Source organism: Parastagonospora nodorum (genome assembly GCF_000146915.1).
Source record: "Parastagonospora nodorum SN15 chromosome Unknown scaffold_31, whole genome shotgun sequence".
Taxonomy (NCBI): Eukaryota; Fungi; Ascomycota; class Dothideomycetes; order Pleosporales; family Phaeosphaeriaceae; genus Parastagonospora; species Parastagonospora nodorum.
In genome coordinates this window covers 11,872-28,634 of record NW_001884579.1, presented here as the reverse complement: position 1 = coordinate 28,634, position 16,763 = coordinate 11,872, and the positions used below count along the sequence as shown (strand labels likewise).

Sequence of the window (16,763 nt, the reverse complement as noted above, 5' to 3'; positions counted from 1 at the left end):
TCTGCAGAATCGAAGTATTCCTTGATTTGTCTGCGATCTCATCCAGGCCGTCAAGGTGAGCATTCATGATGCGATCTCCCATAATCTTCCATAACGTGCCTAGCACCTCCGCACCTGCGGAACGCTGTACTTCTTGCGACTCAGTCAGCAGCTTCGTAGATGCTTCGGCCATTGCCTTGGCCTGCTCGGGTGTTGGCGCTTCACGTGTAGCCTTCAGACTTCGAATAAGGAAGCGAGTAGACTCGAGCTTGACCTGTGGGTTTTTGTGTTTCAAGAACTCCAGGATCTCTTCCAAGCAATCTTGAAAATTGGTGGAGGCAAAGACTGCGTCAAGCGCACCTCCAATGGCATCCGTCACGGCTTGTTTCTTCTCCTTCAACCGCTCCATCATTGGGCCCATGATCTCTTTCCGATACCTTGCGAAACTCTTCTTTAAGCCGGTGGCGAGAAGTTCGACACAATTCGCAGCAGTGGAAACGACGGCAATATTGGCATCCTTCATGCTCTTTGCAAATCCGCGAATTAGATCGTCGAATGGACCCTCGGCAATCTTTGGGTGATTGAGAGCCTTTTGAACTTCCTCGAGAACTTCTTTTCGGTCTTTCCATTTGGATGATCCAAGTCGCTCGTTATAGTCCTTGGGTATGTTGGGAAAGACGTCTACTGCCTCGAACTCGGGCTCGAGGTCAATTGCAGCCTCCTCTTCTTCCTCTTCGTAGTCCTCATCGGCCCCTGGTGCTGCGGCTGCAGCCTCCTTGGCGGCTTGTTGCGATCGGAGAAGCCTCTCCTGCTTGGGGGGTGGCTCGTCCTTGACCTTTTCGAACAGTTTGTCCAGATCGGTCTGCTGTACGGGCTTGAGGTCGTTCCAGAAGAGCGGCTTCATGGCTTCCTTCAGCCAGCGGTAGAACTCGACAGTGAGTTCCTGGGCCCTAGCTCGCACATTCTTGTCCGCGTGCCCGTACATCTTGGGCAAAGCCTTGAGTACGGGCTTGGGCTCGATGGTTTTGCATCCGTAGGCATGGTATATCTGGGTCAATGCTTCGAGGGTCGCAGCGATGACCTTGGGCTGCTTGTGTGAGAGAATGGGAAGGAGTTCCTCGATGACGGGGTCGGCCTTGTCAGTCTCAATGTACAGCATGAGGGCTTCAAGCGCCTTTTGTTTCGCAGCTGGTCTCGTCGAGGGCAGGCCTTTCTCGGCTATGGTCGCAATGGTTATCTGGCGAGTTCTGGGACATGTGTATCAGCATCAGCGCACAAAGTGTGGAAGCGCGTGCGGGCAATTCCCTTACCGTGTGCAGCCTGAGTGGCCCGAGATCTCGAGGAAGGCACACAGTGCGCCGAGACCTTCTTGCTGTGCGGCAACGTTGGAGTCGCCCACCACGCCCTTCCATATGCTTGCATCATTCACGAATTGGCGGACAATGGGCTCTGATTCGCTTGCGGCGAGGCTGAACTCCTTTGCAGCTGCCTCGTACGCCTCTTTCCGCACCTTCCAGTTCTTGTGGGTGAAGCGATCGGGCAGCGGGAGGGCGCTGAAGTCCTCCTCTTGGTCTGCCATGTTGTGGTGTTGTGGTGTTGTGGTGTGGGATGCGTTGGCGGGCGGCGGGCGGCGGGGTATTGGAGAAGAAGAGAATGCTGCAAGAGAAGGTCAGTCGCGATGGCGCGCACAGCTAGGCGAGGGTGGGTTGATTGTGCAAGCTCCCGTGACGTTGCGTGACCGGCCTCTGCGCAGTCGACACAGAGAGATTGATAGATGGGATGCGCCGTCTGGCCGCTAGTGCGATGCACGAGGTAGGAGCGAGTGGGTGACGTACCGGTTAATGCAGGTGCATGTGGTGGTGGTGGTTTGTTTGTTTACGCGTGTGAGTCTGCTCGAGGCGCGTCGGTGGTGCGGCGAGTATGCGGCTCGGTGGTGTGGTGGGGTGGAGTGCGTGGGCGTGGGCATGGGCAGCAGCGCAAAAGTTGAGTATTTTGGTGTGTTGGGCAGGCTCGTTCCCGCAGCGACCAGCGATGGGCGACGAGAGGTGCGCTGCATCATCGGCGCTGCAGCCCTGCCAGACACTGGAAATGCCATACCGCCGCACATAACCCCCCCGCCCACGCCTGCTGCTTCATCTCCACCACCGCCGTCCCCGTCTCGCCCGCCTGTCCTTCACCTGCCATCCGCGCCAGTACCCCGCTGAACCGTGGACCGTGAACCGTGAACCGTGAACCGCCTGCCCTCGCCAGCGCGCACACCGCCAACTCCCCGCAATCCGCTAAAAGTACCAACACGTCCACGGTAGCGCAGACCACGCAAAAATAAAACGCCTTCGCGGGCTGCTGTGTATGGTGGTGACAGCCGGTGCTCGTGCATGAGCAAGCCCTCGCCGCCATGAGCGCCATATTGACCGACCGCCAGGCCGAAGAGCTGTGAGACAGACCTGCATTCCTGCCACCACACCCCGTATTGACCATGAGGCAGCCACAAGGCCATAATCGCATACCTGGGAGTCATCAACGCGCCCAAGACTGCTGCTGCGTTCCGGGAGGAGGTCAACTTTTCGGCCGCCTTCGACGATGCCACGCGGAAAAAGTACGAGGGATTGCTGGAGAAGAAGTGGACCAGCGTTGTTCGGCTACAGAAGAAGGTAAACTCCTTCGTCCCTGAATCCGCGTCTAGGTGGCTCATGTCTGCAGGTCCTCGAGCTTGAACAGCGCAACCAGAGTCTACAAAGCGAACTTGACTCCACAACGCCCACATCGCTCCTCCGCAGGAACCAGGATCCTTCCAGCTGGCTACCTCGAGCGCCAGCAAGGCACACTCTCCAGTCTCACCGGTCGCCCATTACCTGCGTCGCATTCCATCCTGTCTTCTCCTCACTCGCGTCAGGGTCCGAAGATACCACAATCAAAATCTGGGATTGGGAACTGGGCGAGCTTGAACGGACGGTCAAGGGGCATACCAAAGGCGTTTTGGACGTCGACTTTGGCGGACCAAGAGGAGGGACACTATTGGCCTCGTGCTCGAGTGATTTGACCATCAAACTTTGGGACCCGTCCGACGAGTACAAGAACATTCGCACACTACCCGGGCACGACCATTCTGTCTCGGCCATCCGATTTGTACCCAGTGGTGCAGCTGGATCGCCTTCTTCTGGTAACCTGCTCGTGTCTGCATCCCGAGACAAGACGCTGCGCGTGTGGGACGTGACGACTGGATATTGTGTAAAGACAATCCGAGGACATGCAGATTGGGTGCGAGACGTTTCACCAAGCTTCGATGGACGATGGTTGTTGTCAGCCGGAAACGATCAGACTGCACGTCTGTGGGATGCAAGCTCTGGAGAAGCCAAATGCACGTTCCTCGGTCACGAACATGTCATTGAGTGCGTGACAATAGCACCTCCCGTATCCTACGCAAACCTAGCTTCGTTAGCTGGGCTGAAGAAACCACCGCCACTCAGTAGCTCTGCAGAGTTCGTTGCCACAGGATCAAGAGACAAAACTATCAAAATATGGGATGGACGGGGTACGCTGATAAAGACCCTGGCAGGCCACGACAACTGGGTTCGCGCACTGATATTCCATCCTGGTGGCAAGTATCTATTATCGGCCAGCGATGACAAGACGATACGATGCTGGGATCTTACACAGGAGGGTCGGTGTGTCAAGGTCGTCACGGATGCACATAGCCACTTTGTCAGCTGCATGCGATGGGCCCCTAACGTGGTCAAAGATGCCCCTACTAATGGAGACGCACCTAATGGCACAACGGCAAATGGGGCAAGCAAAAAGAAAGACGAAGAATCTGCCAAAGCTGGTATACGATGTGTCATTGCAACGGGCTGCGTGGATCTGAACGTGCGCATCTTCGCATCTTAGACACAGGGAAGAAAGAAGATGAAGGTAATCCACCAACCAGCAACACTGGCAACCAGAATGTCGAGCTGCATGTCCCCACGCCGTCTAAGTGGCTTGCACCTTGCAGCCATCACAACTATTCGGCCCTGGATGCTTTACGAGTCTTGACGATATTATGAGGTTTACGTCACAAGCCAACGAACTGACGTGTACTTCAACCGTGGCGTATCGAACGGCATCAGTGGAAAATGGACGGCTGCATCAAGACGCCTATTGCACCATAACTAATGAAGTTGTGAGACAAGAGATGACATCCAAGTAAGTAATGTAGGTAGTCACGCGATGAAGCACACCAGGTGTGCTGGCTGTCCAAAGCAGTAACTCATGCCAAATTCCATGAATAAATACTTCAATACACTTAGTATGACGACGCGTACACTTTCCATAGCTTGCACACACGCCCAGTCGGGTGTCGGACTATGCATGGGTGATGTTGATCCGGTCACGTGTTTGCTTATCTAATGCCACTAGCGCGGGGCTAAAATTTTCCGTCCAAGCTCCGAATGAGCTCAACTTTTCTCGACTGCACATAGCATCTCTTCTTCTTACATCAACGGCCGCGCGCACTTTCTACGCCACATCAACAGTAGACAACAGCTCACAATGCGCCTTCTATTGTACGGAATGCGAGCTTCTGCTGGTTCCCTGCACATCTCATAGGTATGGTAAACCCTGCCCGACACCTCACACTTACATGATGATATACAAAGCCAATTTCAAACTAGAGTCTTTGACCCTCCGGGGAATGAAACTCCTGCTTGCACGTCAGTCTGAACGCGACTACCTGGTCTTCACTACTCGTAATTACTGTAGCTTGAAAAGCATCGTACTGACTTTGCACAGAGCTTGACCATTGCTAGTGCGCCTAGCATGCGTACCGATATTGCGCTTCCCTACAACGGGTTGCACCGCATCTCCACACCACCCGATGAAAGAGCTGTACGTACATGCCCTCTTCCCTCTCTACTGTATCCAATGATGACCTGTTGTGCTTCTGCACGCTGGAAATTACCGACCGAGACTTCGGTCTATGGCGACAAACAATGGCTGTTTCTGATATCCACACACTCACTACTTTTCACGCTCTTGTACCTTCGAAAACCCTTGCTGATCAAGTACAACGTGCAGATTTCTCGCTGCTGGTGACAAGTGGTCCTCGGACAGCCACGGTACGCTTCAAGACTCCCTCGCATCCCACATCCGCGCCTACAATGATGATACGGCACTGGGCTCCGACAATTCTTGACGGATATGCCTACCATGGCAGGCCTCAGAAACCTCGCCGACTGATATCTGCGCGATTCCTGGTGTTTTGGAGAATACGCACGAAGATTCTCGCTGACATCCGTAGGCCCGCCACGCTGCCTCGCAGCAGAACAAACACGTAAGTCTACTGCTGTCCTTCCCCATCCCTGGAGATGATGCGACTTCAGATGACGAGTCTGACGGGCTCGCCCTGTGACGACCTCATTTAAAATATCCATTCATGCCTTTTCTGATCCACAACAACACCGCTATTATAGCTTAACGCCACCTCTTGAGGCTCAGCTAACTGTGCGTTAGTTTTCTTGCACAGGCTTCTCTGTTCTACGGTATGCCAGCCCATTTCCCGTGCCCAATCTGCAATGATGAATCGACACAACAAAAGACAAGCATATGTCCAAGCTTCGGCGACGACGACAACTGTCACGACTGACTCGCGGTCTTGCTTTCACACTTCCGAGTGATGCTCTTGGAGTGCGCTCGCTGACCAGCGGCGCAGGTTCGTAAGTATTTTACAAGGACATCTTCGTATGTATTGTTGTAGGTACGTTCACTCTCTCTCTCTATCTCTCTTTCGCCTTACAAGATGAACATTCAATTATCACGACGGTCTACCGAGCTACGGCAATGGTGATAACTGCCTGTGACAGGGCAAGAGTCTGATCAGCGCCATTGACACCACGTTCTTGCTATACATCTTTATACTTCAGTGGCTGATATTATCATAGATTCATGGTAAGCTGAGATTCGACCAACATGATGGCGAGCACATCGAGCCGTAGGGCAACCGTATGCGCACCATATAAGGCATGATTCGCAGTTATCTCGGGTTAAGTTTCACAGTTTGTGGCACAGTATTGTCGTGTTGGAGTGGAACAAGCTGTGCATTTGCTCTTATCTTGACTAGTTCAGACTGGCTGTTCTATGATCGTGACTACCGCAGGCACACAGTGTTCTCGAGTCCCGAACCTGCCACCCATCCACTAAGATCAACTCGCCCGATAGGTTCTACACAGGCACTTCCTGTATTCGTTTCTTGCATTCCATAGCCTGACAGGTATTGTAGCTCAATATAGACCAATTGTGATATCTCCTCGAATCCGTGCGGTCAAATGAATCTCCGCCTCCAGGTCCAACTTGATACCAAGAAGAAGCGCCGCATCCTTCAAGTTGCCCTTATCGTCGACCGCACCCTTTATGATGTTTCCTGCTGGGCGGTTGAGACCCCCAGATGATGGTACTGGCCCAACGTTGCTGGAAATCTTGCGGCCCCCGGATGCTTGACCATCGCTGGAGGCGTCGGAGGCGTAGCCTGTTGGGCGCATGGTAGAGTCGCTGGAATCGGGATCAGCTAGTACGATTGATCATAGGGAACCAACTTACAGTGTAGACATGTTGTTTGCAGTGATGTTGTGAATGGAAGCGTGGTATTAAGGAATGTTGAGATGTCAAATCTTGGATGGTGGGTAAAGTACGTTTTGATGCGCTGCTGTTGTAGTAATGATGAGAGTCAGATCAACTGTTCTGGTCTACAAATGATGCCCTGAGGTTGCCTTAAATATGAACGAGTTCGCAATTATCGAATAAATGCTACGTGGTTGCCCTATCGTCTAAGCTCGTCCGAAACCACAGTCGTGGCACTCTTGAGTCTGGAACTTCTATATATCATTCGATACTCGTACCGCTCTCTTGCGAGAGAAACGCCAACACTATACGATCACCGTTATTCCTGGGTCCTGGCTCCACTTTGGTAGAGTCGCTTATGCCGAAGGGCCGGCCCACGCGAAGGTGAAACCGCATGGGCCCTTGGCCTGCAAATCATTGTCTCACAATGCTACTCGAATGAGCATCACGCCATCAAGAAGCTTTGCAATACAACCTGCACTAACGAGCAGCAACGCGCCTTGTGAGAAGGCTATATGCAATGACCAAGCAGCAAACCCGTTCTGTTAGGGCCATTTCCAACAACCAATGTCGAATATCTAACATTTCTCCATCTCGATGGTATACCACAAAGATGCACTGCGGTATCGTAAAGCTCTTGTTTTGCAAAGCAATGAATGAAATCTACGTCACTCATGGCTAGGACATGAACAAGAATTCTTGGTGGCTGTTGTATCGCGATTTCAATTTGCGCTGCACATCTAACTGCCTTTCGAATCGACTCGCACACTCTACACCTGTATTGGAGCATTACGCAAGCACTATGGCTCTATCTATGCTCATCGCAATCATCGCGGCCCCAGGCCTACTGGGCTCACAAGAAGCGATACGACAATCACAATCGCAGGAAAAGCGAGAAGAGCACCGCGCGCGTCGTTGTAATCTCATAGCAACATGCGTCAAGTCCTCAATCAGGAGTCGAGAAATAAATGGCCGGCCCGTTATTTTGAGGAACGGAAAGTTGTGGATCGATACTGGCACAGAAGATGGCATGCCTTCGGGGCATCCCTATGCTGGCTATTATTTGCCATACCCGGACAGCAAACATGAAGGACTTGTTACAACTATCACGGATGTTGCGCCTGTAATGAACTGGATATACGTCGACAAGGAGACACATGAAGTCAAGTATGGTGTTCGTCTCGACGCGCAACCCAACCTCACAGGACCTTTCGACTGTACCCGTCAGGATCGCCGGTTGACTTTTGGTGGCTGGGAAGGCTTTTGTGCTGTCGAGGAAGGGCCTGGTATCTGGGCACTTTACTTTGACGTCAGCGACGATGGGCTCCAATCAAAGATACCGTCTGGCACTAGAGTGTTGGAGATCGAGCTGAGTAGGAAGGAGAAGAGGTTCCAAAAAGAACCTACAGCGAGACAACACGACCAAACAACGAAGAGAGCTGTGGACGCGCAGGAAGAAGCACCCGTGGATCAGCCACTCGCACCAGAGGCGCTAGTGTCAAAGCCTGGTATGGTCGACGAGTCACCCCAAGCTCAAGCCGAAGCACTCAAGCCAGAGCCATTCAGGCTACCGAAGTCGATATTCGAGAACCCACCACCTGTATTAGAGAGTTCTGTATTCGGAAGACCACTTAGTCCACCACCGGCCTATACATCCACAGACGTCGGTAGACCTCCTTCGTCGGACACTATCACGGTTGACACTGGCACAGCTGCCCCAGCTGACAATGCCTCAGCCGGCACAAAGTCAGCACAAACACCGTCACTAATGAGAGCGAGACAAATTGTAGATACTGCGCAGTCGATTATCGACACAACCGGGAATGCCCAGGTCCAATCTGTGAGGGTTCCACCACGGGCGGAACCTTCGCATCCTTCTAAGCTGTCACAAAGTCGCTCGCCTTCACCCCTCGATACAGCTTCGGACTCCGTCAGCCAGAAAAGAACCACACCACTCAAGCGGAGTAGCGGCACCCGGGCACTAGCCCAAGCTCAAATGTTTGAGGCAATGGCGGCAGCACAGAAACCCAAGATCGATTTGCAGTCAGACAGTACTAGACGCACATCCAGGGCTAGTAGTAGTACAGACTCGGCATCTCAATACTCTGGTGATGGTCAAGATGTTAGCGACGGTATTGGATCGGTGGCAGGGATACCAAAATCGGTTTCGCCAACCCCAGCTCCTCTAGCGCCGGCCAGAATGAAGACTAAGGGGCCACAAAGTGATGCCGAAGCACGAACAATTCCGGAGCCTGCTCCGTCAGACGCAGCCGCTCAGAGACCAAGGACGCCTACACGTCAAAGAGCTCTAACCGACTCCAGAGATCCAGCGGTCTTCGGCGCCAATAATAAACTCAATCGTGGTCCACTCCGCCAAAACACAATAAGCGTCATACCTTCTGCAAGACCAACCAGATCGCGGAGTTCATCTCAGACATCCAGTCAAAGCCCAAGACCCCAACCGTTAAGGCGTGATGCTATAGCAAGGCAAAGCGGATCACCTCGAGCTCCTCTGCAAAGACGTGATGCTGCAGGCTCACCAAGAGTACCTCCACAAGCAAGAGGCCCAGTAACTCGCACATCTCTAGCATCAACCATGACGAGTGGACGCGGAAATCGGGGCATGACCGCTAGAGTTGGCGGAAGTGCCGAAAGAGGTAGAGCTGCCATACTACAGAGTGGTAGCAAGGGCGTCACGGCAAGAAAGACGACTTCAGCGCTGTTCAGGGAGATCGATGAGCTGGTCAGTCAGGATACAAAAGGTCAAATGTCAAACGATGGATGAGAAGCTTGCTTGTTGAAGTGCCCTGAAAAAATAGATAACATTAGGCATAATGCATTACTGTTATAGATAGCTACGTGAAACTTAGTACTTGATACCATCATGTCTTGCTTCTGAGTGGTACGTTGGTAGGGTCTCGTCTGAAGTTTGCCCTTTCTGTGTCGACGCTCGATTGTACGAAATGTGCACGCTGGTCGTCCTTTTGATAATGGGATCCAGCGGTATCTGACTGGCCTGACTCAAGTTGTCTTCACTAGATCGCGTTTCGATGCCATCCTTTGTATGATAGGGGCTGCGATCGCCGCTCCTTACGTAGCCGTTTTTGGTGTTCCTGCTGAGGTGACTACCTGTTCCATATCGTGGCGTCTTGGTGTTTGACAATGTAGTGGTTCTGCCGCCCACGAAGAAGCCCCATATCATGCGGCTGAGAGCAAGGTTGGTGGCTATGATGCCAAGATGTAACTCTGTGTTGGCCCAGATAGCGGCCAGGCAATAGTCGTAGGAAAGATCCGCTGTCTTGATGCCAAGCGATGAGGCTCGGACAATCGCAACCGCGGTTGCAATGAGGCCCAATGACATGAGGCCACAAACTCCAATTTTGGTCTTGAGATCGATTTTGATTTTCCACAGGACGGCAACAGGAAGTAGTGCGCATATGAAGTCTGTGATGACAGAGTATGCTGCAATAGGTTAGTGAATCATGACCGTATCTCTGTCTAAAGACTATCCAGACTTACCAACTTGGACGTATATAGAGTAGATTCTGACCTTAGTAGGCCAACATCTGCCTTCTGGCATAATTTTCCACGACTTCTCAATCGGCCTGCACTGTGCAAGAAGCACTACAATGGGTTCCAAATTGGTCAAGACCAAGCCAACCATCATGGCGTATAGGCATCGTCGCAAAACCACCTCGTCTTTGATACGCAAGATCAACAAGCAGATGCTGCACTTGAGTAATGCGATGTTGGTGAAGAGGAATATTTGTGTCATCCAGGTCAAAAAGTTGACGTATTCGTAATCTTCCACTGACAGATACCACCGATGGCGACCATTTCCACGCTGGACAGATTCAATCTGTATGCTTGTTCGTATTGTTGCTAGTATGCAGCACACTGTTATGGCATAGTCATCCTGTTCAAAGTCAGGGGCGGCATCGAGGGTCGCGTGTGTATACTCGACTTACCCAGCCTAGAGCATGGCGTTTCCAGCGTGCCCACAATCTTAAGCCCGTAGTGATGATCGTGAACGATGTCAAGATGCATGTTAGAACGAGCAAAACCCCACCCAGCGACTCGTCAGGAGGGAGAGGGTTGGGCGGTTTAACAGCAGACATTAAAAATAGCTATATTCAAGTTACCATAGGTATAGGTAGATCAGGATCAGGTGGTGAGATCGGCTCCTCATAGGGGTCTGAACATATAAGGAAACAAATCGACAGTGACTATGGCATTTCAGCAGTCGACTCTGCACGGGGCATGCAGCAAAGACTCCCGCCGAGGCCGAGGCGGATGTGCCGTGTTCTTGTAAAGAATGTCGTCGAACCCTGTCTTGCGGACAGATGAGATCGGGCCGACCTTGGAGAAACCTGGGTAAAACGCAGGATCCATGCCAGCACATCCCACGTGTGCCCATAGAATTCCCTAACACCTTTGTCCCAGGCGTTCATGCGCGCCATTTCCAAGGTTGCCCTGTATCGCGTTATCTGTGTACAAAGCCCACGTCGAACGCCGAATGAGCATGTCCTGAGGCGCCCCACGCCGGCCTCAAAAAGTCCTGCGTAGCGAGACAGGGAAACAGTGCTTTGAAGCGCTAGTAGGGCCAAGCTAGAAATGCACTTAAGTAGGTCGTTCCGCGATAACACCGACTCCTCCCGGTATTCCGATATTCCAGCCTTGCACCAGGTTGTTGGGCTTCGGCTATCGCTCACGAGCGTTGCGAATTGATCGTCGGTCGTTCAGGGACTGCATTCTAGAAATGCTTGGAGCTTTCTCTCCCAACCCAACTCAATTCTTGACCAAGTACCCAAGTATGTGCGCTGCTCAAGAACTGCCGGAGGAGAGCGCGTTGAGAACGATCCGAGCCGTGCGGGCTGGGGTAAAGACATGAGTCGTGCACGTTCATTGTTGCTGACATTTTAGGCAAAAACTCCGCATCATCTCTCTCGCCCAGTATTGGAATTTCACCAAATCAAAGGAAAGACCGTTTCTGGTTCGTCCGCGTTAAGGGGCAAATTGTAATTCAACATGCATATCACGTGGCCAACCGTCCGGCTTCCATCCTCCCCTCGCTACTGCATGTCTACTGACCGCATGGTACCTGCCCTTCGTTTCAGCCAGCGTCGCAATGAAGTTCCTAACTGTAACTTTCATCGCGTCCAGCCTGCTAGCACAAACAAGTGCTACGGCCGTGCAGCGAGATTATGATTCATACGATTTTGTAAGTTCTCACACACTAGGTTTCGGCGTCGCAGCCAAAGCTTCTCTACGTTCAGGCATGCGAGTTCTAATTAATTTCGCAGATCGTTGTAGGCGGTGGCACAGCTGGCCTTGCGGTCGCTTCTCGCATCAGCATCGGGCTTCCAAACCTTAGTGTGCTGGTCATTGAAGCCGGCCCGGATGGGCGTCAGGAGCCTGGCATCTCAATCCCAGGTCGAAAGGGATCGACCCTCGGAGGGAAATACGACTGGAATCTGACTACGGTTGCGCAACCAGCAGCCAACAGTCGCGTTTTCGCACAAAATCGTGGCAAGGTGCTTGGTGGCAGCTCAGCACTCAATCTCATGACATGGGATCGTACCACTGTCGCTGAATTAGATGCCTGGGAGACACTGGGAAATAAAGGATGGAACTGGAAGAGTTTGTACCCGGCGATGCTGAGATGCGAGACATTCCAGCCTTCGCCAGCGTATGGGGACCAAGGCGTCGGCACCACAGGTCCCGTTCGTACAGTCATCAACAGGATCTTCCCACGACACCAATCGACATGGTACCCTACCCTTAACAACCTTGGGTTACAGACAAACAACGAGTCTCTCAATGGCAACAACATTGGCGTATCTACGCAGCCCAGTAATGTCAGCCCTGACTACACCCGGTCTTACGCGCCGGATTATCTTAAGCTCACTAAGAAGAACCTTGTGGTGAAGGTCGACACTCGCGTATCAAAGATCAACTTCAATGGCAATACTGCTGTCGGTGTTACTCTTGAGAACGGCACGAAACTTACTGCAAGGAAAGAGGTCATCCTCTCGGCTGGGTCTTTTCAGACTCCTGGTCTTCTGGAACTTTCCGGTATCGGTAATGCCACTCTTCTGAAGCAGCTTGGGATTCCTGTCGTCAAGGACCTGCCTTCTGTGGGCGAAAACTTCCAGGATCACATTCGTATCCAAGCCTCGTACCAACTCAAGCCTGAGTATCCCTCATTCGATGCACTCAGGAATACGACCCGGGCTGCTGCCGAATTGGCTCTTTACAACGCGGATCAAAGGTCGCTCTACGACTACACAGCTAGTGGCTATGCCTACTTTCCTTGGACAACCGTGTCAAACGATACTGCTACCAAGCTTCGCTCTCTGGTTGAGGCAGACACGACCTTGACATCGGCTGTTGATAAGGTCAAGAAGAGTTACTTTTCTCCACCTCTCAGTGCGACCGTTCCTCAATTGGAGGTGATCTTCTCCGATGGATACACTGGTCTCAAGGGCTACCCTGCAGCCACCTCCCCGCTTTTTGGCATCGGCACTTTTACTCTGATCGGCGTTGTGCAGCATCCTCTGAGCAAAGGCAACGTGCACATTGCGTCACGCAACATTAGCGAAAAGCCTATCATCAACCCCAACTACCTCTCGCATCCATATGACCTGCAGGCCGCGGCAGGTCTTGCGAAATACCTCCGGAAGATAGCTTCTTCCAAGCCAATGAGCGACATCTGGACGGAGGAATATGAGCCCGGCAACGCCGTCCAGACTGACGAAGACTGGAAAAAGTATGCTTTGGCCAACACTTTGAGCATTTACCATCCTATTGGCACTGCTGCACTGTTGCCTGAGAAGGACGGTGGTGTGGTGGACCCCAACCTGAAGGTTTATGGCGTCAAGAACTTGAGGGTTGTGGATGCAAGTGTAATTCCTCTTCTTCCAAGTGCACATCTACAGACACTTGTCTACGGAATTGCTGAAAAGGCTGCGGATATGATCATCAAACAGGCAAGGAAGTGAGTCAAATATATAGATACTATATCGCTTTGTATTGCATGTGATACTTTACCTCGAAGAAATATACATAGTAGAGAGACTTGTTGCTGATGGTGAAATGATGTAATTCAAAGTGTGCTCCCGACTCTGAATGAGTCAAATCCGCATTGAGCAACTTTGAAAGCTAGCATTCATGCTGTTTTTGTTTACGATATGTTTCGGCAATTCTGTGACAGGTGCTGCCTGACGGCCGCACATGTGAAACACGGTCCACGATGAGCTGACATTGCCAACTCTTGTGCTTCAGTGCTGTTTGGTGAGTAGTTGCATTCCAAGAACATCACGCGACCCGGAATGCGCCGATGGATTTCGTGCGCAACGGCAAGCATAATGTTGCGAACGTGCATATTGGGCGACCGCATCGACATTGACATTGCGCTTCCTATACATGTACCACATCAATTGACTCGAGCAACACATACGGCAACAAGTCTCTTATTATACTATGGATGCATCGACTCGTCTCTACACTCGACTAGGCGAAATCCCAGAGGACCCCAACGATCCGGATAGTCTGGCAGAGCTGCTGGTGTGCGCCTTCGGCGCGTTTGAGCGATACTATGTGTGCTGGAAGACACAAGCTGGCGAATACAAGCAAGGTAAAAGCAAAAGCGACGACTCATTGATTCCAATGCTCATCTGCCACAGATGGGTACGATTTACCACCGGCGCTGAAGGACTGGCTATATCCCACAGACGGCACGACGCGAGACTTTGCAAGCCTGCAAGTCGTCTTCGGGCGCGGTGAAGAATACTTTGCCTCGGACAAGAATGGGAAAATGGAATTCAAAGAGCCAGAGGCTAAGAAACAAGCTGACGAGGAGGAAAAGAACGACAGACCGGCGTTACGAAGAGCAAGGACAGTGTCGTTTTTGCGACCGTTGTCAGACATCAGTACCAGATCTGACAGCGTCCCTGCTGAGAGTGCAGAGAGCCGGCGATCATCTGCTGCCTCGTCCAGACGTGCGTCAAGGCCACCCAGCCTCTCGTATTCAAGGACGAGCTCGGCGGCATCTATGTCCTCGGAACTATTCGACCCACCTTCCACCTTCCATCCGTCACGAGCTCCTCTGTCATCCGCATCATCACAATGGGAGGCGCTTGCAACAACGACTACAACGTCGGATCATTCCACGACGTCGACGAAGAGGAGTTCAAGATTGTTCGAACTGCCTGTTGAGTCCATCTCCGAGGAAATGGCTCCAACAGAAGGACGTGGGGTTGCGGCTGAGCAGCAAGCAGTTCTGAAATCTATCTCGAAAGCAGACGCTGAGTTTAAGGTACCAGAAGGCTACATGCTCGTTCCTGTCGGGAGGGCGGGCACCGAGAATTCAACATGTAAATGCGGATGCCACGAGCCAAATCCGTCACAGAAGGTCATCCTATCTTACAAGGACATCAGCATACAAACAGAAGAAGTCCAATCGCCCGCGCGAAAACCGTTGCGTATCGATACAATGGCAACATCTCAATGGTCATCTAAAGATTACAGCGCAGTCTCCCAGGCCAATCTTTCGCCAGCCTACGACAATGTCCCTGCGGAGAATCCCATATTCATGGGTAGGATGATGAACTACTTTAGCAAGCCCGGATACCAGCTTGGAGACAGCTTAATGAGCAGCTATCATGCGTACGAACCCATGGTGTATCAATACCAGGATGAATTTGGGGAAGAGGCCTTACAAATCCGATGATTTGAGGAACTCGATTGTATTCTAAAGCTTCACTACTGGCATTGGCCATATTCGGCACAAGCCGTCACCATGGGACGTTTCTCATAGCTTCTCGATTACACGACTTGGGGGTCTTGGTCCAAGCACCAGTCTGGATTGATATCGGCCCACGGGCATAGATGCAAGTTTGAGTTGGGCACCCTGACCAAGCGATCACGGTGCGGACAACGCATTGTGGTTCGCAATCAGCGTAGCGTAGAGCACGCGCAGAACTCGTGTGTAGGATGAAAGACGTGAGGAGAGGCAGTGCTGGATCTCATGGTAGTAAATGGTGACTGGGTGCATGCCAAATGGATGCTGGCCGTCATGTCCGCAAAGTCCGCGAATTCCCACGTTTCACTATCACAGCGTCCATTTTGCCGCCTTGGCTGAATTATAGGTCAACGGCAACGCGGAGCTGTACTTGATGGATATATCTTCCTGTGGAATAGAGAAGAAGAATTCTGTAACATGTATGCATCTCACTCTTCCAGAAGATCCATGACCAACTGTGGGATGACTTCCACACCTTCCGCGTTGATGGCGCTCACGGGAACGGCTTGAGGACTCCTCGTCCATGCGTGCTTACGATTGCTCGGATGAGGCTGAGCGCGGCCCTTGACTTGTTCGAGGTAGCGCTGCAGGGCCTCGTAGTTGAGCTGTGTATCTGGCACGTCCGCTTTGGTCGCGACAACGAACCATGGCTTTGAAGAGATGGGGGTCGACGACAGGAACGGCAAGGGCTCGGGGGAGGGGTTCAGCACTGGTGAATCGACGAGGCCAGATGCAGGACTTGACGGCTGGGTCATGTTATGCGGGCTGGTATGTCATTGTCCTCCGCTCGGTCTCGGCGTTGAGTTCCCTCCCTCGCATGGTTTCGTACTCGGACACCTCCCGCCATAGCAGCTTCAGTGCGTGGACGGCATCGCCTGCAGAGAGGTCGATGACGAAAGCGAGGACGGCAGCGCGTTCGATGTGGCGCAGGAAGCCTAGGCCGAGCCCTTTGTCAAGATGTGCGTCTTCGATCAGGCCCGGCACGTCTGCGACGGTGAAGTTGTCGCGCAGCTCGCCGTTGCGTCTCCGCGAGGTGACTAGCGGGCGGCCCTTGTGGTTGTCAAGCACAACGGTGCCGACATTGGGCTGGAGAGTGGTGAAGGCCCAGTTGCCGACGCGGGCGCGGCTGTTGCTCAAGGCGCGCAAAAGCGTGCTCTTGCCGGCGTTGGGCAGGCCGACAAGGCCCAGATCGGCCAGAATCTTTAGCTCGAGCTGCAGCGACAGCTTGAGGCCCTCGTCGCCGCGCGTGGCCATCTTCGGGCGCGAGTTGTAGGGCGTCATGAAGCCCGGGTTGCCCAGGCCGCCAATAGAGCCGGCTGCGATGAGCATGGGCGTCTCCACCCTCCTCAACTGGGAGGTCGAGCCACAGCGGCGCCTCAGGCTCGAGGGC

At 52.6% G+C, this 16,763-nt stretch overlaps 10 protein-coding genes across 10 annotated transcripts in view; 6 read left to right on the top strand and 4 right to left on the bottom strand.

Moving 5' to 3' along the window:
• Positions 1–1,558, bottom strand: part of SNOG_14298 (hypothetical protein) — a gene marked incomplete at both ends in the record, with an annotated part of 2,732 nt that extends 1,174 nt beyond the window's left edge. The window contains 2 exons of the mRNA XM_001804439.1: positions 131–1,226; positions 1,290–1,558. Coding sequence (XP_001804491.1) covers positions 131–1,226; positions 1,290–1,558 — 1,365 coding nt within the window. The remainder of the gene's footprint in view (positions 1–130; positions 1,227–1,289) is intronic.
• A 385-nt stretch (positions 1,559–1,943) lies between these two features.
• On the top strand, positions 1,944–2,183 carry SNOG_14297 (hypothetical protein; the record flags this gene model as incomplete). The annotated part of the gene is made up of 2 exons (XM_001804438.1): positions 1,944–1,974; positions 2,002–2,183. The coding sequence occupies 2 exons, from the start codon at positions 1,944–1,946 to the stop codon at positions 2,181–2,183; spliced, it is 213 nt and encodes a 70-aa protein (XP_001804490.1).
• A 191-nt stretch (positions 2,184–2,374) lies between these two features.
• SNOG_14296 (hypothetical protein) lies at positions 2,375–3,864 on the top strand (the record flags this gene model as incomplete). The annotated part of the gene is made up of 3 exons (XM_001804437.1): positions 2,375–2,412; positions 2,465–2,630; positions 2,680–3,864. The coding sequence occupies 3 exons, from the start codon at positions 2,375–2,377 to the stop codon at positions 3,862–3,864; spliced, it is 1,389 nt and encodes a 462-aa protein (XP_001804489.1).
• Positions 3,865–4,946: 1,082 nt separating this feature from the next.
• Positions 4,947–5,599, top strand: SNOG_14295 (hypothetical protein; the record flags this gene model as incomplete). Its single annotated transcript, XM_001804436.1, has 2 exons — positions 4,947–5,287; positions 5,467–5,599. 2 exons carry the CDS (start codon positions 4,947–4,949, stop codon positions 5,597–5,599), a joined length of 474 nt encoding a protein of 157 aa, XP_001804488.1.
• A 634-nt stretch (positions 5,600–6,233) lies between these two features.
• Positions 6,234–6,491, bottom strand: SNOG_14294 (hypothetical protein; the record flags this gene model as incomplete). Its single annotated transcript, XM_001804435.1, has 1 exon — positions 6,234–6,491. One exon carries the CDS (start codon positions 6,489–6,491, stop codon positions 6,234–6,236), a length of 258 nt encoding a protein of 85 aa, XP_001804487.1.
• An 881-nt stretch (positions 6,492–7,372) lies between these two features.
• Positions 7,373–9,355, top strand: SNOG_14293 (hypothetical protein; the record flags this gene model as incomplete). The annotated part of the gene is made up of 1 exon (XM_001804434.1): positions 7,373–9,355. One exon carries the CDS (start codon positions 7,373–7,375, stop codon positions 9,353–9,355), a length of 1,983 nt encoding a protein of 660 aa, XP_001804486.1.
• An 81-nt stretch (positions 9,356–9,436) lies between these two features.
• SNOG_14292 (hypothetical protein) lies at positions 9,437–10,234 on the bottom strand (the record flags this gene model as incomplete). The annotated part of the gene is made up of 2 exons (XM_001804433.1): positions 9,437–10,032; positions 10,090–10,234. 2 exons carry the CDS (start codon positions 10,232–10,234, stop codon positions 9,437–9,439), a joined length of 741 nt encoding a protein of 246 aa, XP_001804485.1.
• Positions 10,235–11,698: 1,464 nt separating this feature from the next.
• SNOG_14291 (hypothetical protein) lies at positions 11,699–13,648 on the top strand (the record flags this gene model as incomplete). Its single annotated transcript, XM_001804432.1, has 2 exons — positions 11,699–11,791; positions 11,874–13,648. 2 exons carry the CDS (start codon positions 11,699–11,701, stop codon positions 13,569–13,571), a joined length of 1,791 nt encoding a protein of 596 aa, XP_001804484.1. The 3' UTR covers positions 13,572–13,648.
• A 404-nt stretch (positions 13,649–14,052) lies between these two features.
• SNOG_14290 (hypothetical protein) lies at positions 14,053–14,787 on the top strand (the record flags this gene model as incomplete). Its single annotated transcript, XM_001804431.1, has 3 exons — positions 14,053–14,206; positions 14,256–14,451; positions 14,538–14,787. The coding sequence occupies 3 exons, from the start codon at positions 14,053–14,055 to the stop codon at positions 14,785–14,787; spliced, it is 600 nt and encodes a 199-aa protein (XP_001804483.1).
• Positions 14,788–15,801: 1,014 nt separating this feature from the next.
• Positions 15,802–16,702, bottom strand: SNOG_14289 (hypothetical protein; the record flags this gene model as incomplete). The annotated part of the gene is made up of 2 exons (XM_001804430.1): positions 15,802–16,111; positions 16,203–16,702. The coding sequence occupies 2 exons, from the start codon at positions 16,700–16,702 to the stop codon at positions 15,802–15,804; spliced, it is 810 nt and encodes a 269-aa protein (XP_001804482.1).
• Between the last annotated feature and the right edge of the window lie 61 nt (positions 16,703–16,763).